The 27,884-nt window shown below is 40.3% G+C and overlaps 1 protein-coding gene across 3 annotated transcripts in view; it reads right to left on the bottom strand.

Annotated features, from left to right (window-relative positions):
- MPP7 (MAGUK p55 scaffold protein 7) overlaps positions 1 to 27,884 on the bottom strand; it is a 141,572-nt gene that overhangs the window by 64,574 nt on the left and 49,114 nt on the right. For all 3 annotated transcript variants that reach the window (XM_060248278.1, XM_060248279.1, XM_060248280.1), the window contains 7 exons: positions 20,278 to 20,355; positions 17,727 to 17,807; positions 7,106 to 7,237; positions 3,224 to 3,305; positions 1,584 to 1,669; positions 706 to 780; positions 368 to 564 (listed from right to left, as the gene is read on the bottom strand). In XM_060248278.1, the coding sequence (XP_060104261.1) occupies positions 368 to 564; positions 706 to 780; positions 1,584 to 1,669; positions 3,224 to 3,305; positions 7,106 to 7,237; positions 17,727 to 17,807; positions 20,278 to 20,355 (731 nt within the window). The remainder of the gene's footprint in view (positions 1 to 367; positions 565 to 705; positions 781 to 1,583; positions 1,670 to 3,223; positions 3,306 to 7,105; positions 7,238 to 17,726; positions 17,808 to 20,277; positions 20,356 to 27,884) is intronic.

The raw sequence follows: 27,884 nt of genomic DNA, 5'->3' as shown, positions 1-27,884 counted from the left end.
AATCTAAAGGGGGGGGGGGGCTGTTAAGTGCTCCAGAAACAAGTTGCAGTTCTTTTTCCTACAGAGCATAATACAGTACATCAATGCAGATACAGATGATGATGTACTATTTCCCATCTGTTTTTTCCACCAAACCAGATCAGCACTATTCTGTCAGGTTTTGTCATTATTAATCTAACCAGACAAGTAAGGAAATCCAAACTATTTGGGCAATGACTTACCAAAGCCCAGACATTTTACCACAAGGCAAAGTTTGAACGTTTATTGACCTTGTAAGCCGCAAATGCAAGCATACCAATTATAAGCATATACTGATAGCATTTTCAGTATCAGGGAAAAAACCTTGAACTCCACTCTAACTGCTCACCTTTCCTGGAAATGTTTTGAAGGAATTAGGCCTGCTCTGGGACTGGAATCACCTTCAAGCTTGGCTTGCCACCAGGTTGCATCATCCTGGCTCATGATCTGAAGAATATCACCTTTTCTGAATGGAAGTCCAGCTTCTTTACAGGGAATTGCTTTATCCTCACTGGGTTCATAATCAAACAGAGCTTTCATAAAAATCTGGAAGGAGAGCATTTTACAATTAATATTTTATATAAGCCCCAGCCCCACTCCTTACATCCCAAATATATGCTGAAAGACAGTTATTAAAAATTTACACATGGAAGAGAAGCTCCTTCTTTAGAACAAAGGAGGTCTTACCTTGCCTTCTTTAGATGGGGTATCTTCTTTGATACTAGGTACAATCTTAAATGTAATGGCTCCTTTAGACTGAGCCTGAAAAATATAAGGAAAAAAACATTTCCAAACCTAAATTTATTTTAAGAGCAAGTAAAAAAGAGGGGAAACATGTCACTGCATGGTCAATAAAACCTGCATAGTCAGGATTGTACTTGATATAGGCAAGCTCATATTTTGGGCATGAAAAACAGATGCTTACACATATTCTTCTCTTTCAGCAGAACAGCAAACTAGGAACTAGTGAACTACTAATGGATCACATACTTCTAATAAGGCCTGGATCTCTCTGACATGACCCAGAGGTCCAACAGATTTATGGCACAGTTATATCAAGTCTTCAAAGAAATTGCATGGCACATTTCAAGATACAGAAGCCATTGGTTTTCTTTCAAATGACTACGCTAAAGCCAGGTTCAATTATGTAAAATGCACAACAGCAGGAGTTAGGTTTTTATGCTACTGCTGGCTGGGAACCAAAGAACTACTTAGGCTCACAGAAAGAAATAAACCTGCAAACTGTCTCCTTTAGTGTTAAGCTCTTATTTATCTATCTAGGGTTTTCAGAAGTGTCTTGACATTTCCACACAATGGAATTTGTGCAATTCAAAACAGACTATAGGTGCCACTGACCTCCTGCTGTTTAAGCATCAGGAAAGTATGTTTCACCTTCTCTGAGACTTTTAAAAACTTTCTGTAGTACCTCTTTGTACACAAATAAGCAATATGAATGCTAGACAAGAATTGGAAAAGTATCTAATTAAAGAACATGAATATGGTTCTGCAAGAGCCATGAATATAACAAATCCATTTTTCTGTTGAAAGGACTGTTTGTAACCTACCAGAATTTGTATGATTTCTTCTGGTTTCTTATCACCCACAGGAATTCCATTGACTTCTTTAAGCACATCACCAACATGAATGAGTCCTACAGAGTATTTAACATAAATCATTTTTATGTTTAACAATTTTATTTATTCCCCAGTTCCTTCAAATTACTTTCTTTCCAATTTGGCCAAAGCAAAAAGCATCCAGTATCTCTATTTCTCCTCCTGATACTCCACAATTGTAAGATAGCAAAGGTATATCTGAGGAAACTGAAGGTTCCACTTTTCAGTAAACGCTCTTCAACTAATCTATTTGTGATTAATAAAAACAGTTAAATATAGATCCCCTCCTTGCTCTTTTATTACTAAATTTAGCAGCACTGGTCCTGCAGCCTGAATGACAGTTTGCAAAACCAACACAAACAATCTGAAGGGAGAAAGTACATTTTTTTTAAAAGGGAAACTTCCTGCCTTCAGGGTTGTGTTAAAGTACAAACTGAAAAACTGCCATGTTAGAAGGAAAACTTTCTCCCTTCTTTAGTCAAGCTTGGATTGTGAAATCATCTTATCCTCCAACAGAGAAATCCCTTGCCTTCATACCGATCACAAAAATAGCACAATGGGGCCTACTATAAAAGGACAAAGGTTAATACACAGTTAGGGAAAGTCCAGGTAATGTGAAGAAGTTTTAGGGCAGCCAGCCTCAACCTTGAACTATCAATCATGAAAGGATGAAGGAAAAGTATTCATTTTTACTTTCACCCCTTGAAAAGATGCTCCCCCCCACCAAACCTCTAAACCAGAATACTGTATAGTTCTATAGCTCCTGTTCTGAGCTAACTGAACTACTGCTGTCAGGGCTTGGAAATACACCGCAATATGTTGTTGTACATCCCATTTCCATCATGTATAGCAAATGTTATGGTTGAGTGCAATACAGAGTGAGGGAGCGGAGGAACTCCCAAGGTACCCAGAAGAGTATGACTTAAGTTTGAAAAAAAGACAGCGGCCCGATGAGGACTGAGTGTTATATTTGTCCTTGTGAACATGCAAGACAATGGGATACTCAAATCAAAAGGGAATGGAGAAACTGGCCTGTTCAGGTACCTTAACAGGAAGGTAGGAAAGCATGAAACATTTACTCCCCCCACTCCCCCCCCAAAAACCCTCCAATGTAGAAGCACATGGAGGGAAATGTCAAAATATTGCCTTTGCTGCATTGTATCACTAGGTGCTAAGGAGCCTTCCTTAGTCACCCACTCAAAGACGGCAGTGATTGGTGCTATAAGGCAATTGTGGTACATATTTTGACTGCTGAGATTAATGACTAGGTAAGCAGTTAACTACTAAACTATTCCCAAGAATTTATCTCACACTTTTTTTTTGGAGGGGGGGGGAGATGACCACTCATTTGGGCCTCAGCTTGTCTTTCACTAATGAGAGAAGGCACAATTATTGTACAAGAAACATCACATCAGAGCTGTGTTCTGATAATTGTGTGTAAACTGCATTTCAGAAACTGGGGTGAGTTAACCACAACTATGGCTTCGCTTGTTCGGCAAGAAGAAAATACTTGCTTTTGCTCAATTTAAGATTCATTTGGAGCTCCAGCTGGTCATTACATTTATAGAATCACACACTTAAAAAGCTCTTACCGCTTCTATCTGCAGCTCCTCCATGCATTATCCGAGCCACAACAACTGCTCCAGTATGCTCGTCTCTTTTAATAGTAGCCCCCTTTAGAAATAACAGTGTTATGATTTCATTTTCAACTGCTCAGATTTTTTTTAAAGATACACACACAATATGTTTTCCACATCTCTTATATTGTCTGTGTTTAAAAGAAGAGCATCTCACTTAACAAAATAATTCCTACTCAGCCAAGGAATCTTGGAGAGTTTGCCAAAGGAAAAAAGTGACCTTGAAAATCATTCCACATCACACCACTTTCTTTGGAACACATATGGGGAAAAGTTCAGGGCTACAAAAAGTGGTCTCTCTTACATTACTGCAACTGTTTTTACAATTATGTAACAGGTACAAGACAAGTGTAGCATGAATCAAGACATATGTAGGAGTTTGATGTGGAATGAGTTACCTACAAGCAGGAGCCATGGCCCTATCCAGCATGTGCATTGACCAATCTTGATAATTCCCCGCCCCCCCAATGCTGGTCAGTTCTTCCTACATGTCTTTACCCTTCAGTTTTCCCTTCTCCCGCAAGCCATTTTCGGTACGTCTTCCCCACACCTTCACTACCATGTCTGCCTCATCCCAGTTTTCAGGCCTGCCTCTATTGACTTATTTCTCAGATCATCTCAGTTGCACACTTACCCAACATAAATTAGTTTCCCCACACATTACACTTCTCTTTGCCCCAACACTGTAATCTCATCACTTCCTCAAGCTTACCGCCCTATCCCACAAGCTTTTATTCCAGCTTTCTACGTAGCCATTAAAGCATGCAACTTTATCTGAGCCTTTGTTTTACCTCATGGTAAAACTCAGCACTTTCCCACAAGTGAGGTGGTCTTTACAGACTGGATGGAGTACACTACTCTGCATACAGCAGTGATGTACGGCTTGGAGATCTCAGGAATGGACTGGTGCATATATTACCTTTGGTTTCGTAGCGAAGTCAGACAGGCTAAGTTGTTTGCCTCCTGTAGCCTTCAGGCACTGGCTGAGGAATATAATGCAGGATGGGCTCCCCGAATGATGAAAAGGGAGGATTCCCTTAAGGGGATGGGGGGGGAGGGTGCACAACAGACAACCTCAGCTGATCCATTGACTGTCCTTCTAGGAGGAAAAGGAGGATGGCTGGGATAGTAGTTTCTGCTGCTTCCAGCCCTAATACTAGCCTTCTTCCTTCTGTTACTCCAACTGGATGGTTGGGGAAGGTGCTGACAGCAGTTGGGCAGTCAACTACACCGATTGTTCCCAGCCTATGCTGTGCAAAGACCTGAGGAATCTGTAATTAATAAAGTTGTGGCTAATTCTTCCCAGCTTGGTGGTTTGTTACCCGCCCCCCCCCCCATGGGCTGGTTCCCTCCAGGCACAAAGTTCCTGCCTACCCTGCAGTTTTTCACATGCAAGCCACTACCAAGAGGTGAACTTCACTAAAAAGCATATTTCTGTGCAACATTTTTATTGTAACTTCTTTTTCCAAATCCATTTGGCATCTCATGTTTAGATTATTTGCCCCCCAAATTCAAACTTGCTAATGAATTCAGGAAGGTCTTGGTTTTTCCTTGCAATGTACCAGTTTGGCTTATCTGTTGTAGATGCTAGACTTGCCAGCAGAGGTAAAATAAGGCCTAACTTACATATCACAAACACAAGTGGGAATAAAAAACTTCACCATAATGGGGCCAAGGACAGATGGGGAGAAGTTTTCTCTAAGCCAGAAGGCAGTCCCAGTTTTGCAGAAAAACATGAAAGGTAAAAAAATAAATTAAAAAATACACTGGGGGTTTGACTTCCCCCATCATAGATGACTGCTTGCTTGGGGGGAGGGGGGAAATGTGCCACTGATATCTTGCGATATCTTCACTGTGACATTTCACTGGTCATTTGGGAAACTGCTAGGCATCACTGGGGATTCCAATTCTTAGTTTGTATCAGGGGACAGAAGTGACAGACTAAAAAGGTTAAAGACAGGAGAGCACAAGAATAAAACAGGAAGAGGGGAAACTGGAAAAGGTAAAAAGGGGAAAACTGAAGATGGGAGAAGGAAACAGAGGTAGGCAATGACAAACCGCCTAGCTGTGGCACAGGAACTGCACTGTGAGTTTGCAGAGCACTTTTCGAGTCCAAAGCTTGGACTGATGCCTTTAATCTGAGGCTGAAGGTCCTTTTTTCAGTACCAAATGCCCAAGGGGAGCTTTTGCACCTTTTGAGGGAAGACAATTTCATAAGTGCTTAGGAGAGGTGTGTGTCTTTTGACCATTCCCTCATAATGCTCAGGAATATGGATTCTCAGGAAGCATCAAAGTTGATCAGAACCAAGTTGATTCACTTTGACCGTGCCAGGACGCTAATCCAGGTAAGAAGTGTATGCTCCACTTCAGCACTAGGGATCCCTCCCTCCATGACCCATCATACTTGAAACTTCTTACAATCCCTCGCTGCACATGTGCTTTTATACTTGCCAGATTGAGTGTTTTGCCAACAGGACTGAGAAGACTATTTACTAAAATTCCATTTTCAGACTGCTTCTGTGGCTGCGTATCTGCTGCAGTAGAGACTGTCAACCACCTTTTGTTATTATGTGATCAATGGACTGTCCACAGGGCTCTCTGGATTATCCCTATTCTGTCCAGGTATCAGCTCCCTGTTGAGTCCCGGATGGTACCTCTATTGTTAGCAGATTTTGATCCAGCAATAACTCAATCTGTTGAAAAACACTTGATAACAGTCTCTAGAGAAATGTCTCTAAAATTAGTATTATCCTGCTGACCTGTTATAATTTATTCAACCTATTTTAGACTTTTATACAATATGTGTATTTTATTGTTTTGTATTTTTTGTTTTTTGCCTGTTCTGTCATGTTTTGTAACAGTGGTTTTGTTTCTTTGTCCTGTTGTGTGTATTGCCTTTATGCTCAAGAAGACCTTTGATCATACGAGCTTAATAATAAAGGAAAGGAAATTATCACCATTTTGCTTTAGGCAGACTACATGGTACTACGATATAGATCAGAAGTTGGCCTTTGTAAGGCACTCAATAGCACCATCAATCATCATTTCTCAACAAGGTACTCAAGGCAGATCACAGTGTAAATTACAAATAATTATACAATATACCTTGCTTTACAGCAACTAAGACCAGTTCAGAGTAACCTAGACAAGTACCTATTTATTTATGAGAAAGCCCATTGGAACAATTCCACCTTGTAAAGTCTCCAAACCACTAACAAAGTGGAGATCTTCCTGGCAGATTCTGGAACACCATTCTACAAAGTAATAGCTGCTACAGAAGATTCTACAGAGCAGGCAGAAGCTGTCTTTACCTGCCTGCAAAATGGTACCTTTCAAAAGGCCTTGATCTGTCAAGCAGAATTGCTACAAACAAAGGTATCAGGAAAGGCAGTCTTGCAGACCACAACTGGTCTGCAGGTGACTAAACATGCAATGAATTACATGTTCCACACTAAAAATCTTACCCAATGTGTTTCAAAAGTGAAGATAAAAAGTACACCCAGGCAAGCCCAATCTCATCAGATCTCGGAAGCTAAGTGGGGTTGACTCTGGCAAATATTTGGATGGGAGACCTCCTTGGTATACCAGAGCTGGAGGCAGGGGCAGGCTTTATTCAGCCACCTCTCTAAATATCCTCCATGCCTCCAGTAGGAGTCAGTCACCAGTGGTCACCATGACTTCCAGGTGTACACACCACTCACACACAGACATAAAAATACAAAAATACCCCCAAAAGTGGCAAAGTTATGCCCATATCTATGCTATATCTCCAGTTCATGTATGAGTGTCACAGAAATAATTCAATTACCTTCTAACTCACACATGCCAGCAACTTACCAGTGGTTCTCTGTTTTTGACAAGCCGGATTATTTTAACAGAGTCTTCTTCTTCATCAATGTCATCAGGCATGGGAGGCAATACTGGATCATAGCTTTTCTGAGCAACAGTGTCATGCACAGAAAGCAAAGCCTGAAAATATCAAATTCATATAAATTGTGAGGTACAAAGCATAAAATTGGGGGGGGGGGGGAGAATAAAACAGAAGTTGATATTGACAGTTCATAGAAGAGGACACTACTGCTGAATGGCATGGTCCTATTGCTATATGAGTTTGGCCTAACAACAGTAGTCTATTCTTATATCACAGACAGTATAGAAATTACATATTTTTTTCGTGAAGTGACTTCTGGTAGTCATTGACTATGGTTTGAAAAGGTAAATGTGAATGCACTCTAAAACTGCTCTTGCAAAAAGCAGAATAATCCAAGAGAAGACTATTAAATTCTATTAGTCAAACTGTACACATTAAAAGGAAAACTTTGTTAACAGCTTTCAAAATTATAACACAAGTACACATTCCTCAGGCATCAGGAGAAAGCTTTTCACCAAAGGTGAAAGCAGAGGTTTCTCTGTTCATGAAAATAAACTGAAAAGACTACAGGCTATGCCTTATATCACAGGCTGCTATTGGAAGGCAGTCTAGGTTTCCAGAATCACAATCTAAAAGTAAGATCATATTCATTATAAGCAGCTTTAGAAAAATTGTTTTAGCTACAGTTCTGTATATATGATTCTCTAATGTAAACATGGTCCATATTTAGAACTTTAAAGGGTGGTATGATTCAAATTCCTATACTACCTAAATATAAATATTGATGTTCAGCCACATTCTTAGACATGATCTAGAGCAAAATGCATATACTCAGAAAATCCCCTGCCATGTCTGGTGTAATTTTTTTTTCAGATTAAAGCATTTATCAGACTTCATTTCTGTATGTTGTAGGGTGAGAACTAAGAGTAAAGGAAACGTATTTTGAACATTTACATTCCTGTCTCCAAACCTAGTTTGGAACTTTGGCTTTGACAATGTGAACCACTTTAGGTCCCTATTGGGGAGAAAGGCAGGGTACAAATGAAGTAAATAATGAATCAAATTTCAAGGTAGGGTCATCACTACCACATAATCCCAACAACATTGCTACTCTCAGCGTTGTCAAAAGAATGGTTTAGATTTGCTATCATAAGAAGTGATATGTACAGTTATAGATCTTTTCCAAAAAAGACATCTACTATTGTAATTCGGCGGTACTACAGTAGTTTACATCTATATGATACCATGTGTTTATCATCAAACTTTGACTGTTATACTCAATAAAATGATATGGAACTAATTTTTTTTATCCCTTGCAAAGTTATTGTAGCATGCGACTTCCTGCCACAAAAAAAGCAATTTCCTGTCCTGAAAATACATCTTCTAATGTTTTATATCCACTACTCCAAACTGATGGATTTACCTGCACAAAACCATCAATAGAAAGCAAGAGACTTTTGCCTCCTCAGACTCCTACTTGCTCTAGCTCACAGCTTACAACCTCAGCAGACACCTTTGACTATCTAGCTATTCTTCAAGTACAACCACTTCTTCAGCAGTCACTTTATGTAATCTGGTAAAAGTGTTAATAATTTTCCAGATACACATTTTCCACCCTATTTTTGTCTCTGATTTCTTTTGCCAGGATAGAAGTTGGAACTTTAAAAAAAAAATACAACATAAATTACATGATTTTGCTTTCTTTTAAAAATCTAGATGATAGTACTACTACTGAACTGTTTTGCTGCACTGTGCATGCTTACTGTACATCTTGACATGGTTCATAGCCAAATCATTTCTATACTCTTCAAGCTAGAAAAGGTAGGAACTATTCCCCAGAAAGACTCTAGTGCTCTTCAAAGAAGTATGTGTTTGGGGCAGTGGCTATGATGAATGACATACCATCCCAGTCCCTATGTTCACAGATTAGGAAGCATCATACTGTACAGACTGATCCATTTTTAAGTTTGTGCAGTTATACTCTCCTACAATATTAACACCAGTGTAAATGTGAAGCCACCAATAGGGGCATATGGGTCTTGCTGCTCCACAGAAATACTGAGTTATATTCAATCTACCATAAAAAGGAGCATAACAAGACTTTCCTGCCTCTCTCCTCCTGCTGAAGTTCACCAAGCCTCCTCAGTCCCAAGCAGGGCACCTTAATGAACAAAACGGAATGGGGGGGGGGGGAGTACAGAGTCGGCCTTTTTTTTTCTTGGCAGCTTTATTTTTTAGGAAAGACTAGACATTTTCTTATTTTTGAAACAAAGTATTCAAGCTGTTGTTCAGCATTAAGCAGGTTGAAAAAAGAAAAGCCAGCTGCTTGATTTACATGCACAGATGTTCAAACTCACCATGAGTGCCCAAAGAGCCTTATGCCCCCATCAAGCAGAAAAGGCAATGCCCAAGCCAAACAGAGTAAGAAGAAAATTGCAACAGCATACTTCACATAATGCCTCTTTTTAATAATGGAGATGCTAATCTAAATACACAGCAATTTCAGTCACTGAACACTGCTGTACGAAAGACCAATACAAACTGTGCCTTCACATCTATCCAAACATTCTAATGTTTCACAAGAGGCATGACTGCTTCATTTGACACGTCTATCCTCACAACGGGATAAACGAAAGTCAAAATATTTTTCCGTATACGTACCTTTACTATCATTATTGTATCATCTGCATCACAGCTTGCGTCTTGAGCCTATGCTTGTTTATTTGGGAGCAGTTTCTAATCATTACAGAACAATGACAAATAGTGCTTAGAATCTTGGAAGCCAAACTAGGTCAAAATCACCACTATTTCTTAACCATAATGTGGTATAAATAAGACATGGTTGTACTTACCTGTAATTGATGTTCACTGAGTGTCTTTTGTGCAGGCACACATACATGGGACTGCTTCAGAGCAGGCCTGCCACAGAGGAATTTCTACATGCTTTTAGAATTTTACAGTTGAATGCCCCCCTCCCCTTGGAACAGTAAAGCTACAAGCTCTGTTCCCGCCCAAATGGTCATATGACAAGGGGTGGAGGGAGCATTCTTCCTTCAGTCCTCTTTCTGCTGCCACGAAGATTATGAAGGTGTACGGCCCACAGTGGGGAAGGAGGGAGGGATGTGTGCCTGCACAGAAGATACTCAATGAACATCACTTACAGGTAAGTGCAACCATGTTTTTGTCTTCATGTCTTCTGTGCAGTCCCACATGGGAGATAAGAAAGCTCACTTACCACGGAGGTGGGTGTGGGCCAATTAACAAAACAGCAATCATAACACTGCTTTTCCAACATCTGCATCTTGCCTGGAGTCCACAATAATAGAGTAGTGTTTGATGAATGTTGATGGAGGGGGCTCACAGTTCTGCATATCTCCCTGATGTTGAGGTTGCAACAAAAGGCGGCTGAAGAAGCTTGAGTCTTTGCTGAATGTGCTTTTAGGGGAAATGGGCATTCTAAAACTGCTCTACTGAAAGACACCTTAATTGTAGTTGTCACCCATCTAGACAGGGTTTGTGACAACACTACTCCCCCTTTATTCAGTTCTTTAAAGCAAACATATAGGTTATCTTTCCTGAATGTTGAGGTGCAATCTAAGTAAAATAATAATGTTCTCCTGACATCTAACATGTATATTGCTTGTTCTGTTGGGGACTGAGGTTAAGGGGAAAACACTGCTAAAATTATGTCTTGATACAAGTGAAACTCAGTTTCAAATGTTAGTTTTATTTAAGGAATAAAACCAGAAGACATACAGAGAAAGTAAAAACTTACAGAACTAGAGACCATAAAATAAACTAAAAGGAAATGGTGAACAGGAGGGGGATATAAAACACTTCTGATTTTCACTACAACAAATATAATTATGATTACAAAATTTTCCTTGCTTATAATTACAAACACAAAATCTCTCTATTTTCATTCCCCTTAGGCATATTTCTTAGAGAAACCACAAATCATCAAGTCATCCTTATCTTTTTCATGCAAAAAGTCAATATAGGGTTTCCAGTATCTAATAAATGGTGTAATTTTCTTTTCCCTGACCAGTACTGTATGTTTAACCTTAGCTGCATAGTACATCACCTTATCCAACCGTTCTTTTACCGTAGGTACCGCCACACAGTTCAATTTCTGTATATATGTCACTCTCGCTGCCATAGAGGAGACAACTGAAACTGGGAAACCACTTCTGGAGTGAATTTGAGTCAGGGTCTCAAAACCACTTTATCCTTGTGAAAGCTAGTAAATGGTGGGGTCGAATCTGAGCACCCTTGGTTTAAAGAAGACAGTGAATACAAAAACACAGGTTTAGAGTCCACAACCACTGTGGAAGGCTGATTTAGGGGAGGGATGATGGCTCAGTGATAGAGCATCTGCTTGGGAAGCAGAAGGTCCCAGGTTCAATCCCTGGCATCTCCAAAAAACGGTCCAGGCAAATAGGTGTGAAAAAGCTCAGCTTGAGACACTGGAGAGCCGCTGCCAGTCTGAGAAGACAATACTGACTTTGATGGACCAAAGGTCTGATTCAGTATAAGGCAGCTTCATATGTTCATATATGTTCATATGGCTGCAAGGTCAAAATTACTGTAGACAGGATCACCCTCCTGCTAGCAGTAACATGACAGGAGGTTGCTGCCCACTGGAAAGACAAGGGTCTTCCTTCAATACATGCTTGGAGAACCCGACTGTGGGATTACTTCCTACTAAGTAAAATCTCAATTTACAGTGCTGATGTTCTGACAGAACGTACTCAAGAAAAATGTGCTGTGTTCTGGTTCCAAATAGTGGAATATCTCACCAAACATAATATTCTCCCAAAAAATCATTTCTATCGTAATTTCCTCTATTTCTAATATGTTCTGGGCTCACTTTCTCACTTCTGGTCTGAATACAAAAAGTATGAGTTCTCAGCAGTTGAGTTTGATTAACTGGATTTCTTAATACAATATTGGGACAGTTCTTTGTACATTCCTCCAGCAGAATCAGTCAACAGAATGTATTGGCACTGGATGCTCCTTGTTTCTCTAATTTATGAATTACTTTTTCTTTTTCTTGGAGTTTTTAATTTGTTAATTATATCTTCACTAAGGTTGTATTCTTTGATGTGATAGATTACACTGTTCTTTATTGTGAACTGAAAATCTGTTAATCAAAATCTGTTTCTTAAAAAAAGAGATACGGCCTCTAGGTGAACTTTGATGGAGGAGGTGGATATAGACCTGACTCCACACCAGTGTGGAAGGCTGATATGGCCGTTAGATAAACCTTGATTGAAGAGGTGGCTAAGGCGCAGGATTCTGGTCTGATTTTCCTGTCCCTCACCCATGTTGTAAAACATTGCCATTTAACTTTATAAGATATTCAGGTTGCTGGCTTATGTGATGACACTAAAACTAAAGCTTGCAGTAATGGATCAGTCCTATTAAAGAAGATCCTTTGTTGCAGGTAGAGGTATATTCCTGCCTTTGGCTAGGTTTCATAGGGTTGGGAACCATGTCCTCCTTGGCCATAAGGGGGTATTAAAATACACTTTGTGTTCTCTGTTTTCAGTTTCAGTACCACATGGTGAAGGAGTGAGAAGAGTGGGAAGGCATAATAAAAGATGTGGGACCCATTCAGATGGAATGTGTCTCCCAGGGAATGGTCGTCCGTGGCTGCTCTTGAGCAGAAGGATGGACATTTTGTGTTTGCTCATGCAAACAGGTCTACATGAAGGTAACCCCAAGTCTCAAAAATTGGGAGCAAATATTTTATGTTTATGGACCACTTGATTGTTGGAAATGGGTCCCTGCTCTGGACACACACACACACACACAATTCTGGAGCATTCCCAGTTTCCCAGTGGCAGTCAAACAATTGCTCTATGCATCTGTGCAGAGCTGCCTATTTCCATGCCCTGGCTTTTGGACAAATCCTATCTCTTTTCACTAAATGGATGTCTATTCAAAACGTTCCCAACATTTTAGGATATCTTTCTTGTCACAACAGTTAGCTTGTTATATCAGTTTCAGTTTGCTTTATTACGGTCCATGACCAAATACACAGCACAATGCAGGCCAGCAACAACCATATAAAAATTCTAAAAATCAAGATGGACCTAAATAGGTGAAACGTAAGATATTTAAAAATAAATGTGAAAATAAAATATAGGACATTAGTATGAATAATGAGATATGACAAATAATACAGTAGTGGTCAAACATCTTCTAGCTTAATAAATATAGTACATATAATAAAAAATTTAAACATTATACAGCTTTTTATATCTTTTGGCTTTTCTGTGGTCTTGAATGCAACCTTTTTAGAACTCTGCTAGGGGACTGTGTGTCTGCTACATCATAATCTGGTTACAGGTACCAATCTCATTAATGGGTCCATGAGCACTACTGCACTTGCTGGTCCCTGAATTAGGGCCAGAGGTATTTTGGGTATTAATACAGTCAGAGTATATTATCACTTAAATAATGTTTCTATTTTAGATGCTTCCTATAAGAGGGTAATACCAAGTTATACCTGTATTTCAAATAAAGTATAATTTTAAAAAATATATATCATGGAATAGTCAGCTTTGCCCAGTAATTAATGCTTACAATAAACTTCTACCATAAGTTTCTTATGAACTAATGAAGCCAAAAAGAAACTTCTGAAGGAAACACAAGCCAGTAGTGTAATACTATTTTCCTGGCTCAGAGCAATAACTTGTAATTGACCATTTAGCTCATCTAGGAAAAAAATAGCTTATGTGTTGAAATCCATCAGATTCCTCGGGTAAAATACTGTTCTGTCAATGTCAATTTGTTAGGAATTTTAATCACATTCTTTATGGAATGCCAAGTGTCGGTTACAGCAAAACGAAATCAAATCTAAAGTTTTTCCATGTATCCTACTTCCACAGTAAGTGCTCAAGCAGGATGGGTTTACGATTCTCAAAGTACGTGCAAGTAGGCAAGAGAGATGAGATGCAGGAGGATAAAGTGCTTTTGGAAATAAATTTGATTTGCAACTCAGAATGCACTTTCAGGATAAGCAACATGTACACAGGTACCTAACTCATAATTGCCAAGTCTACTACCCCCATCATGACAAATGATAGTAAAGGCTGTTACTCTTTAAAGTACCAATGGACTTCTGTTTTATTTTGTTACCAAAAGCCAGCCAAAGATGCCTGTCACGGCTGGGGCTGGGTCAGGCAAAGTCCAAGGGCAGGCTGAGGTCTGTAGCCGGTAGGCAAGAGGGTCCGAGGCGCCAAATCCGAATCACCGTCCAGGTAACGCAGGTCAGAGGTTCAGAAGCCGAAGTCAGGGAGTCCAGAAGTCAAGAGCCGAAGTCAGGGAGTCCAAAAGCCAAAGTCAAAGCCGGAGCGGATGCTAGGACATCAGGTAGATGACTAGTTGCTTCCACAAAGCCTCCTCCCAAAGCCCACAGCTATATAGCCCTCTGCTGGCTGTTGCCCATTTGGGCTAATTGCTGGCTCAGAGAGGCAGCCAGGATCCTGCTACAACTCAAGCATCCTTGCCCTTAGAAGGGCCAGAATCCTTTCAAAACTCAGGGCTCAGGGAGCGTCTTGCTTGTGAGCGTGCCGCCCTCCTCCGATCCCTGAGGTCCTGACGAAGGCGGTCATGCACACGAGCCACCCAAGAGGGTGAGGCAGGGGGGCTGGGATCTTCTCCAGCAGGAGGCAGGGGCGCTGGTGCAGGTAGCAGGGGCACAATTTCCTCTGCAGGCTCCGCTCCTTCTGCAGAGTCCCCAGCACCCATGACAATGCCTACCTCTCACAGTATCTTTACCATTAAGAGCTCCACGACTATGATTTAGCTGCCAGCAATGGCTCCATATGCTCATATCTCAAAAAGTGTGTGTTTGGGGAGGGGGGTGTTAATTTATTTTCTGCTTGGTACACATATACAGCTACTGGTTTCTTCCATACAGTATGTCACAGAAATGAGTACACCCTCTCACATTTTGTAAATATTTAAGTATATATTTTCATGTGACAACACTGAAGAAATGACACTTGGCTGCAAAGTAAAGTAGTGAGTCTGCAGCTTATATAACAGTGTAAATGTGCCTTCCCCTCAAAATTATGCAACACACAGCCATTAATGTCTAAACTGTGAGTACACTCATAAGTGATAATGTCCAAATGGGGCCCAAGTAGCGGTTTCCCCTCCCTGGTGTCATGTGACTTGTTAGTGGTACAAGGTATCAAGTGTGAAGGGGAAGCAGGTTATCGCTCTCACTCCCTCATACTGGTCACTGGAAGTTCCACATGGCACCTCGTGGCAATGAACTCTGAGGATCTGAAAAAACGAATTGTTGCTCCACATAAAGATGGCCTAGGCTATAAGAAGATTATCAAGACCCTGAAACTGAGCTGCAGCACGGTGGCATACAGCGGTTTAACAGGACAGGTTCCACTCACAACAGGCCTCGCCATGGTCGACCAAAGAAGTTGAGTGCCCGTGCTCAGCATCATGTCCAGAGGTTGGCTTTGAGAAATAGACATATGAGTGCTGCAGCACTGCTACAGAGGTTGATGGGGTGGGGAGTCAGCCTGTCAGTGCTCAGACCATATGCCACACGCTGCATCAAATTGGTTTGCAGGGCTGTTGTCCCAGAAGGACGCCTCTTCTAAAGATGATGTACAAGAAAGCCCGCAAACGGTTTGCTGCAGACAAGACTAAGGACATGGATTTCTGGAACCATGTCCTGTGGTCTGATGAGACCAAGATAAATTTATTTGGTTCAGATGGTGTCAAGTGTGTGTGACAGCAACCAGGTGAGGAGTACAAAAACAAGTGTGTCTTGCCTACAGTCAAGCATGGTGGTGGGAATGTCATGGTCTGGGGCTGCATGAGTGCCGCCTGCACTGGGGAGCTACAGTTCATTGAGGGAACCATGAATGCCAACATGTACTGTGACATACTGAAGCAGAGCATGATTCCCTCCCTTCGGAGACTGGACTGCAGGGCAGTATTCCAACATGATAACGACCCCAAACACTCCTCCAAAATGACCACTGCCTTGCTAAAGAAGCTGAGGGTGAAGGTGATGGACTGGCCAAGCATGTCTCCAGACCTAAGCCCTACTGAGCATCTGTGGGGCATCCTGAAATGGAAGGTGGAGGTGCGCAAGGTCTCTAACATCCACCAGCTATGTGACGTCGTCATGGAGGAGTGGAAGAGGATTCCAGTGGCAACCTGTGAAGTTCTGGTGAACTCTATGCCCAAGAGGGTTAAGACAGTGCTGGAAAATAATGGTGGCCACACAAAATATTGACACTTTGGGCCCCATTTGGACATTATCACTTAGGGGTGTACTCACTTTTGTTGCCAGCAGTTTAGACATTTAATGGCTGTGTGTTGTGTAATTTTGAGGGGACCCTTGTATGTACACTGTTATACAAGCTGTAGACTCACTACTTTACATTGCAGCCAAGTGTAATTTCTTCAGTATTGTCACATGAAAAGATATACTTAAATATTTACAAAATGTGAGGGGGTGTACTCACTTCTGTGACATACTGTATATTCTCTCCCACTTACAAAACCACATGGAAAATTTATCCATAAACCATTAATATAGCCTGCAGTAGATTTTTTTAAAAATTAGAAGCAGCTGCAAAACAACTGTGAGCTTCAATGGTAGACTGGTGATTTGAATGTGCGTCTTCCAGACCCTACTCTGGCTCTAACCATTACACAACATTGGCTTTCATAGGATGGCTGCTGCTGAACAATAGTAAGTCATGAAAGTTGGGTGATAGAAAGTTGCTCTGTGGTTGCTGCTGGGCCAGGTCCTCCCTCAAAGGTCAGAACAGCCTTGGAAAGGGTCCTACTCCCTCCCTCTTACTGACAGAAACCGACCATGGAATGCTACCCAAACTGTCGTGGTTGCTTAGCAGCAGCCACTGACAGCATCTGTTTCTTAAAGTTATAGGCACTCCTATCATTTCAGGTTTTTAACCTCCCTCCAATGTATTTATTTTAATATATCAGATTTTTCTGAAAACCTGGGGCACTTTTCAGGTTTAAAGAAATGTGGCTTGTTTGCCTAAGGCCCCAATCTCCGGATTTAAGTATCCTTAGATTTGGCTGTGTTCAGATCTTATGTATTAGTATAAGTCATTTAGACTACTAATACCAAGTAGTGGCATCAGAAGGAAATCTTTGTTCATTATATCCTCTGTACTGATTTATCTTGTAACAAATGTTAAAGTAGTTCAACTTAGTTTATGCCAAAATATCTTACTCAGAAGCAAGATTTTTTCTTCTTCAAGGAATTCAACCTTCATTTCTTTTGCCCTCTACACACCAGGGCCCCGTATGAAGTAGGCCAACATTCCTGTTTATCCTTTCTTACACAATATCCAATCTGAAATAACACCGGCATCTGGGCACAGAAAGACTTCTGCAAATCATAGCAATCTACCACAAATATAGTGATAATGTCTCAAATGACTTAAGCAGAGTCTCCTTTGCAGTTCTGCATAGCCACAGAGGGAATGTTCAAATCCTTTGCAAATGTTTAAAACTGAGAACGAGCAAATGAGTGCATTTTAACAGGTGCAAGCGACAGATCCTCACCTTCAGATTGGGTTTTGACAGCAGTTTCAGCAATTCTCTGATCTCACTGTTTAGTGGTTTGCTCTGCAGCTCCTCAGTCAGCTGTAAAGAAGATTGAAGTGACACAAAAGAACATCAGCAAGACCATTGTTTTACTCAGTATTTCAGTGACAACCCCGAATCAATCTTGTTCAAGGTTATTACTTTCCAGTGTGTTCAACATGAAGAAAAACAGAGTATCAATCATTACTCTTCATTTTCTGGCCTTTATGCTAGTTTCTGGCCAGGTCTTTCAACTGAGTTTAACTAAAGTAATCATATCTGGCAACAGTACACCCAGATCACATTCTGATTTATTGCAATGATGGCAAATCCCAGCACTTCATCTAAGTGAATGGTCCTTTGCGTGCAGACAAAGGGCTGCTTGTAAAAACGACTGGATCAAACTTTGACACTGTCTATGAAAAACAGCTTCTGAATGAAGTGGTGAAATCTACACTGCTTCCAAAAATCCACAGTAGCTACGCTGTTTAGGGCTGGGATAAGGAAACAGAGCGCCCCTACAGTGCTAATACTCTGAACTTTATTATGTTTACATACATAGAGCAAGTAAGCTTGTTAAATGTTAGACAGGTTAATTATAGTAATAAGGCTAGTATTAGATTACCAGATATTCAAGCTAAAGGACACCTTTTAACAACAAGCTTACTTATTTACATTTGGTTATGCCACAAAATAATCAACTTGAATACAATCTTCTAATACAATAGTCTGATACGACCAAATTCTTCACTGAAAAGCTGTTAACACAGTATGTTGTATTGTTTCAGCATTTCAGCTACTTCAGCTTGAACCCCACTCCACCCCAACCGAGGGGGAAAAAAATTACTGGGTTATGTAATGAGATTAACTGTTAAGGACAGTTATATTCTACTAAACCCACTGACTTCAATTAGTTTAGGAGGATACAATTCTGTTTAGGCTATGTTCAGGCTACAGGCTGCCTGGTTAGGTTCAAAGTAGACTCCAGCTATGTAGAATTGTGTGTGGTGATGAAGCAAACTGGTCTCATTCAATATCCTCACACCAGACAAAATGTTAAAAAGGCCTGACTTGTCAGGACCAACAAGTGCCAAACTCTATGTCTGTAAAATTACTAAATATCGGCTTAGTGAAAAGTGGCATAATCCAACCACCTCTCATCATTATAATTAGGTTCTATGCAGTTTCAGCTGTGCATAAACCAAATGTACACTGAATCAGAACAGAGAGGGTGATAGACCTTACTCAGTGCCTTTGTGGTATCAGGTTTGAGGCTTTCTAAAACAATGTAATAAAAGAACACAAAGAGAAAGTGAATGTTGATGACTAAATTGGCCACAACATGGCAATTGAAGTGGTGATTCAGAATGGTCCTGAAAAGTGCAGAGAAATCAATGAAACATACCCATTGTTCATATGTTTCTTAAGCAAGCTAATGACTTAACTTTGTCATACCTAAATATTTGTTGCTTGTTTATACTGAACTTCTAACCAGTTCACTCATAATATGTGGCATATGGACAGGTTTGTCCACAATAATAATGGCAAAAACTAACACTTGCTTTTTATCATTCTAAAGGGAAAAAAAAGACACTGCTATTTGTGAATTCTATTGTTCTTTAGATTTTCTCTTAAACGTCACACTGGAAGAAGATCCAAATTTTGTTAATATGAATGTTCAAAACTGGTTAATTTCCTTCTGCCTCCAAAGTGTATAACTGTGTGATTTTAGTGTGCCATTATGTATAAGAAATTAATTAGAACCAAGTATTTCTTCAATTACCTACAAATGGTTCAAAGAAAAAAGTATCCTACCAAAAATTGCCCTTCAGTGTATACCACTGTGCCAAACATACCTAAAGTTTCACTTAAATCAGTCTAACTTCACCCTGCCCACCTTAAGTTCTGTCATAGTTTACACAGGTGTGCGCACAATTCATCAGGGTTGTAGAATTCACCATATAATGCAGAAAAGGCAGGCTTGATTTTTTATTAATAAAAATTACAGTAACAGGAAATTAAATACTCTATCAATGCCAGCCATTCTAGATTTTATTTTTTAGTTATGAAAGTAATTTGAAAAGCTTTAATATCCATAAATCTCTGCTGCTTAAAAAAGTGATTTTTCTGACAGCCCCTTCCTATATCTTTCACAAGCCTCATTTCTTCAGTATCATCTGTCATTTTTCTTATTCTGTCAGCAGTTTAGCTATATTATTTGTCTTTATTTTTTGGAAAACATTCCTCTTGTCTATGACTCTCATAACACAGTAGCTGACAAGCTTCAGTTTCACTGAAGATTTCTAATATATAACTCCTCTTATGGAACACCACAGAAGAACAACAATCTACCAAAGTGTCATATCGGTAAAAAAATCTAATAAAATTAAAAAAGCATCAGCAACCCCATGATGACAAGTTTTTTGGAAACTTCTGACATCCCATTTACATGATCCCCTTGTTTTACACTCTGTTCAGAGACAGTGTGGGGAAATATGGTACCCCCAATGGCTTCACTAGGGACACTTACATCGTCAGCCAGGGCTGATGCACCATGCAACATGGGGACAGGGCTCTGTTTTTCATAGTAGTGTAATTTCTCATGAATCTAGAAGACAAGAAGAAAGCAGATTTAGCAGCAGAAATAGTCTGACAACCTAAGCCGGCTAGCTAAACATCTGCAAAGAAACAACTTACGGAAACATTTAGCAGTGAACATGTAGATATAATTTATCACCAGCTTCTGGTGAAGCACTGTATGAAGTCAGATGGAAGAAATGCTAGGTATGTAGACCAATCCACAGAAAAACTAAACATTTGTGATCCCCCCTCCCTTTTTTGGTTCTTTGAACCTATTTTATATCCCAATCATATTTTAAATTCTGCTAGTGAAAACAACATAAGATGATTATCATGAGGATATAAAAATGAAGCACATTATTATTTATAAAATTTATTTTGCCACCAATATTTTTGTAGATATCATAAAACAAGTAGTATTTTTAAAGCTTCATGCAATACAACCACTATTAGAGTTTACAGTCCATCCCATCTGCCACTTTACCTTCCTTCTCCTTTGCAGTTCCTTCTTTTCCCCTTCTTTCCTACTTAACCCTTCCTCAGTTTTTCTCATCTATCACTTTACCTGCTTTTATGCTCCATCCTTACGTTTTAAAAAATTTTCTGCAAACTGGAGAGTTCACCCAGTTCTGCACCCAGTTTGTCTCCTAGCACCACTGTACACGTTTTAATCTACACTTTGGGGACATGCTGAGAATTAAATATATAGACTGAAATTAGTCCAGTAGCACTCTAGAGACCAAGATTTTCAGAATATAAGTCTTTGAGTGTCAACACTCTCTTTGTTAGAAACTGAAATTGACAGTGTTCACAATTATTCAAATTAGCAACATTATAGTTTATTGACTAGTTAAAGCCCTTCACAACCTGGGACCCACATATTTGAAGGACTGTCTTCTCCCATACGCACCTACTATGGTAGGCCAGAAGTCATCTGTTGGCAATCCCACCACTTAAGATGCCCCTTCTGGCATTGACCAGAGCATGGGGCTTTTCCATCATGGCTCCAGCTCTGTGGAACTGGTTTCCTAAAGAGGTGAGGGGTCACCTTCCTCTGAGATCTTCAGGAGGCGCTGGAAGGCCTTCCTGTTATCAAGATGTTTGAGGGGATTTTAATGGCAGACATCTTTTAAAGAGGGGGAAATTTGGGGGTTGTAATTTTATTTTGGGATTTTTTAATTATTATTCTAAGCTGCCCTGAACCACATGGAAAGATAGGATATAAATGTTTTAATAAATACATTTGCTGAATAAAACGTATAGGCTTACAGGGTGTGTAGACTGACCTAATCTTGCACAACCAAGAGCTGAATTCACAGCTGATATTTTTCTTTCTCCTGTGGCACTGGGGTGTGTAGTTGTGGAATGCACTACATTCTAAGTGGATGTCTAAACAGATATTTATGGCAAGATAGAAATGCACTGAAGTATAAATAAATAATTCATAATTTACTCCAAAATGCAGCATCAGCAACATTTTCTCTCTTCTAGTGAGGGAGAACTGGCTAAAGCAAAATCCTTCTAAGACTGATGTAATGTGGCTGGATCAGCAGAGACACAGTGGCAACATACAACTTCCAACTCTTGATGGGGTTCCGCTTACATTGCAGGACTCTGTCAGGAGTTTGGGGGTATGGCTGGATACCTCACATTTAAGAAAAAGGTGTCCAACACTGAATGGACTGCCTTTTAACATCTACAATGAATTCACCAATTAGTTTCCCACCTGTTGTGTTCTGTCCTTGCAATCCATGCAACCTTCATCTCTTGCTTAAATTACTGTAATTTGCGCTATGCAGGGCCGCCCTTGAGGCTGCTCCCAAAGCTTCAGGTATCTCAGAATGCAGCTGCCAGATTGTTGGCTGGTATAGTCTGGGATGCACATATTCATCCTGTGCTATGGCAGCTACACTGGCTACCAATCTATTTCCAGATCATGTTCAAGGTGCTGGTACTCACCTATAAAACCCTAAATGGTCTGGGACCATCATATCTGAGGGACCAGCTTTCTCACTATAATCCCCTTCGTATGCTGTACTCAACACTGCACAATGTGGTGATGCCAGGCCCCAAAAAGGTCTGCTCAGCTACCACAAGGACAAGGGCCTTTGGCACTTGGCTCTGTCCTGGTGGAATGCCTTGCCACGATGGTGGAGGGACAGTGGCTCAGTGATAGACCATATGCTTGGTAAGCAGAAGGTCCCATGTTCAATCCCCGGCATCTCCAACTAAAAAGGGTCCAGGTAAATAGGCCTAAAAAACCTCAGCTTGAGACCCTGGAGAGCCACTTCTTGCCTAAGTAGACAATACTGACTTTGATGGACCAAGGGTCTGATTCAGTATAAGGCAGCTTCATATGTTCATATATGTTCAGATGAGATTCAAGCCCTGTGGGACTTTTCAAGCTTCCACAGGGCTTGCAAGTCATGCACAGGATGAATATGTGCATCCTTGCTCTCTCAACCCTCCTGGAACTTACCCACCCGTTAACTTTTTATAACTTTATAATATTGTATTGATTATTTATGAATGGTCAGTGACTGATTTTATTATCTTATATATTATGCATTCTATATGCAATTGTTTTGTTATAATCTGCCCTGAGTCTTTGGGAAAGGGCAGAATAGAAATCAAATAAATAAATAAGCAGAAACAGCCAAGTAATCACCTTGCACACTACCTTGATTAAGAACGATCTCTATTTGTGTTTCAGATTTGAAAAATTCCAAGGAAATGACATGCGAGATCCAGATTTGCTTATAAGAATATTTATAAATTCTCTTGGGAGCAGCCAAACACTGTTCTCTCGCAAGACTCAGGGGCAAGTAAACACCAGCATGTAATAAAGATGGAGTTATGGAGACCATAACATCTGATTCTAAAATGATCCATTCTTGTGGAGCTTGAGAAGAAATACAGTTTCTCCTCGGAAGCTGGCAAGGAGCAAAGCCCCCACTTTGTGTTTTAACAGTTTTCCCCCTTCTAGGCAGAGGAGGAAGTCAGTTTGCTTGTTCCTCAGCTCACCTTCATAGAAATGTCAATAGGTCTAAACCAGGGGTAGGGAACGTTGGCTCTCCAGATGTTTTTTGCCTACAACTCCCATCAGCCCCAGCCAGCATGGCCAATGGCTGGGGCTGATGAGAGTTGTAGGCAAAAAACATCTGGAGAGTCAACGTTCCATACCCCTTGTCTAAACAATGGCCAAAGCTTCCCCTTTCTCCTCCTTCTTTCAGGCAAGGAACTGAGGTCTGGAGGGATAGAATCCTAGAGCATTTCCAGAAAAGAGATTCCTGGAGATGTAAAGGAAACACCTTTTTGACCTGGCCAGGGAGTATCGGATAGGGAGAGGTGATAAAAACTTCTTGCCATAGGAAGGAACTCTTGTTTTTTGGGATGCTGCGCTCATGAGAACTTTTTGATGAGAGCTGTAAAGCAGGTGGTCATTGACCATGTGCTCGCCTGGGAGAACTGGAACAAACTTCAAGGTAATTGCTTCAAAGTAAAGGTAACATTGTAGAGATATAGAACATCTAAGCTAAAGAGTCTGTCTTATATTTTACCATCTTATAGGGCATGTATAGAGAGAGGGACCGAGGGATCACTCATTTCTTTTGGATTCCTTGCTCAATTTGGTACTGTGTTAAAAGTATGCTTGTAAACATCTTTTTAATAAACACTCTAAACATTTGGAGCTGGGAGTGGTTCTCTGTATCACATAGATCTCTACTGTCTCAGATGCACTATTTAAAGAGAGCCAGGGGTAGGCAGGCAGCAACTGACTATTCCTCCAGGGGTGCCCAAGGCAGAAAACTGCCCCTGCGCTGACCAGGCACAGTGGAGCGGGAGACACAGAGGCAAGGCTTCAGAATTTGGAAAGGAAGCAGGGAATCCTTCCCCTTCCAGTGGGCAGGATTACAAGGGCACGTGGTGGTGGTGGGCTACCCTGAGAGTGGAAGAAAAGCCTCTCCAGGTGGTAGAATAACCCAGGAGGACTGGGAAGAACAGGGTCTTCAGGCCTGAGCAGGCACATTCTTCCACAGAGCTTAATGTATTCTCCAAATGTTCTGCAAACAGCAGAAGAAGACACTTTTAGTTCCACAGACAATAACTTAAATGTTTGTTCTGTCTAAATAACGCAGAAACTAACTAAGGCTAAACTGAACACACATTGTTACTGCTTCTCCAGATATGAAGGGTTAGGGCAGAGAAAGGACTAAAGAGGGCAGATAAATAACTTAAGAAAGTAATAAAATTTCCATTATGTGTGTGTGTAGGGAAAGATTTATTGACTGAAAATACTCTTGTATTCTACTTAAATGGACTAGGTGCTAGCAGATCATGAAGGGCAGACAACTTATGAAACAGGGAATCCATAAACAGGAAAACTATGAGTCAAGGCACTTTCAAAACTTCTATGTGCTCATTACCAGAGAAAGACATTCCTAAGACATTAAATCAAAATGCTGGCAATTGCCAACACTTCAATAGATTCGTGGTGAAGTTGATATCCAGGCCCATCTGAAAACAGTCTTGCATAGAATAGACTTTAATTTGACATCTACAAGGTATTTGTATACTCTACTAGTAGAAACTCTACAGTTTACAACATAGAATAACCTAATTCATGCATCAGCAACCGCTCAACTTCCATGCTGTCATATGGAACATCTGCAGATGAGAAAAACATACTGAGCTTTCAGTCAAAAGGTCTGCAAATGCCAATAATTTCCAAGGTTGGTGAACTGATGTTCTGATGAGGTACCAAAACTACAACAATCTGGGCCAACGGAGTGCTACTAAAATTCCTTCTGGGCATTGTAGCATTTTCTTGGTGCTCGGTACAACAGCCAGAGGAGAGGCACATACATGCTACATTGATCAGTTACTTACATGAGTACATACACTGAGATGCTTCCTTGCATGAGCATCTACACAATTACTTACGTGAGCATCTACAATGAAAACATCTTCAAATAAACTGAATAAATTTGTATAAGTAATTGATCAAAGTAGCTCACATATGCCTCTCTTCTGGCTATTATACTGATCTTGAAAATAAGTGTTCAGGCTGGTGATTTTTCTAGGATGAACACAGGTCTGTGTTTCCCCAAAGGAACTAACAATTTTAAGGAAGACCTTTGGGCAGAGCATCCATTTGATCTTTCAGGGACTGTCAGCTCAACCAGTCTGCTATAGCAGTTTTATGGTGACATTTTTCATCTCTAACTGATGTTTTTCAGCTCAGTTAAGAACCTGCTTCTTGTGATGAGCCACAGACCTCATACTTCCTTATCCATTTGAGCATGCTTCTGTAGACACAATGTCAACCCAGAAGGTGAAGACTTTGCTTCATTTGGCATTCCTTCAGTGATTCCTCCTTCCTGACTGTTCTAAATGCTGTTTTTATATTTATGTTATGTATTTTAGATTTTGTTTAATTTTTTGGAGGGAGGTTCATTTAAAATGGTTTTAATATGTGATTTTATTACGCACATTTTATAAGCCACCTTGGTGGCCCTTCTGAGAGCAGAAAGACATGTTATAAATTTTGTAAATAAATAAATACATTGGACAATCAGCTCTGAATGTGTTCCTGGAGCACTTTAAGAGGCAGCCACGTACAGTTTCAACCAAATGATGCTCCTCTTGGATTCTGATCTGCCCCAGTCTCATTGAATCACTTGCTCCTGAAGGTAAGCTCCCCACAGCTTGCCAGACTGATGTGTGTCGTGTTTGAGATTTCAGATGGATCTCAAAAGGGATCTTCTCTTCTCTAAGGAAAAGAAGTCAATGGTCAACCATTGCAGTGAAGCTGACTGGCAGTAGATTCAGGATGGAGAATAGGAAATACCTCTTTACACAACAAATAATTAAAACATGGAATTTGCTGCCTGAGGATGTAGTGATGGGCACAGGCATAGACATCATTAAAAGAGGATTAGGTAGATTCATGGGAGATAGGTCTATCAATGGCCACTAGCCATGGTGACTGAAAGGAACCTCCATGTTCAGAAGCAGTAAACCCCCGAATAGCAGAGCCAGAAGGTAACATCAGTGGAAGGCCTTAACCTCTTGTTGAACTTCTTGAGGTACTGGCTGGCCAATGTGTGAGACAGGATGCTGGACTAGATTAGATGGACCACTTGTCTGGTCCACCAGGACTCTTTTAATGTTCTTACTCTGTCAACAAGAGCACTACTTTCAAAGCTTTGCTGATGGGCAATTTGACTCTGAAAAAGCAAGGCAAGCCTCTCAACTGGACTTTTACTGTGACAATTTAAGGGAAGAAATCCTGGGTGCCTAAAGTTATTTTACTAGTTATTAGGTAGAACTTGACTAATCAGAACCAAATGCTTCCCTTGCTATTGTCACCTCCCCACGCCCAAGACACTTCAAGATCTTTTGGCCTTCAGATGCCATAAGTGAGGGGGAAAGTATCTAGCATGATATTAAAGACAGGTCTCTTGATCAAAGCAAGAGCTGTTTAGACATTCCTAGCAGGGAATGCTCTGGCAAAATACCAAGAAGGCTTCTCTAAACCTCCAGAATTCCTAACTCCTCTTTATCATAAGGAGACAGGTTTGCAGCATAATAAATAAAGGTCTTCCTTCACAAATCCCAGATTATATAACAAAACACACACACACACACACAAAGTACTACTTGCCTATCTCCTAGCTTCCAAATCTATGTCAAGAATGCCACCTTGTCTGATTCAATCACTCTCCATCATAACCCACTATCTTAAGAGCAGGGATGAGCACAAACCAGGAAAATGTGGTTCAGACTGTGGTTTGTGGCTGAACCACAAACTGAACTGAATCAAGAGATTTGTTCATGAGCTGAACAGGTCGGTGGCCATGGAAACCCCACTGAAAAGGACTGCAGTGCGGTCCCTTTATACAGGGTTTGCAGAAAAACCAAAAAAACAGCTGCTCAGCTGTTTCATGTTGTTTTCAGCAGAGAAAATGGCAGAAAAGGAATACAAACTACAATAGCACATCGTGACAAAATAACAAACACAACTCTTAAGCAAATTGAGGAAAAGCAAAATGTGGAAAATTGTTATATGAAAATGATCTCGGCTTACAAAATCAATAAAGGTGCTTTGAGAAACATGCAATTTGAAAAAACAGTTAACTTTCACAGAATAGTCCAATCATGTATAGAAAATATTCCTTGTTGCTCCAAATTCCCAATTTGAAAGAAACATTCATCTATCTAATTCCAAGAAACAGGCCATTAGAAGTTGAAGCCTAGGTTCATAAAGAAACCTTAGAAACTGTTCCAAAGAACCTGAAATATTCAAAGTGGTCCAGTCCGACGGCTTGGTCTTGTTTCTCCTGGATATTTTTGAGCCAAGCTGTATCAATTCCACTTAAAGACAAATTAAGCCAAAATCTCTGATGATATTAGCCAGCTTCAATACATTGCTTCACTCACAGAGCTTCCTCAGAGATTCCATATATCAAATTTTCCTCAACTTTTCTATAAATTGGAACATGTACACTTTTATGAATAAAAGCCTTTAAACAGAAATTATTCAAATCATGTAAG

Source organism: Heteronotia binoei, chromosome 10 (assembly GCF_032191835.1).
Source record: "Heteronotia binoei isolate CCM8104 ecotype False Entrance Well chromosome 10, APGP_CSIRO_Hbin_v1, whole genome shotgun sequence".
Taxonomy (NCBI): Eukaryota; Metazoa; Chordata; class Lepidosauria; order Squamata; family Gekkonidae; genus Heteronotia; species Heteronotia binoei.
This window is presented reverse-complemented; position numbering and strand designations above follow the sequence as displayed.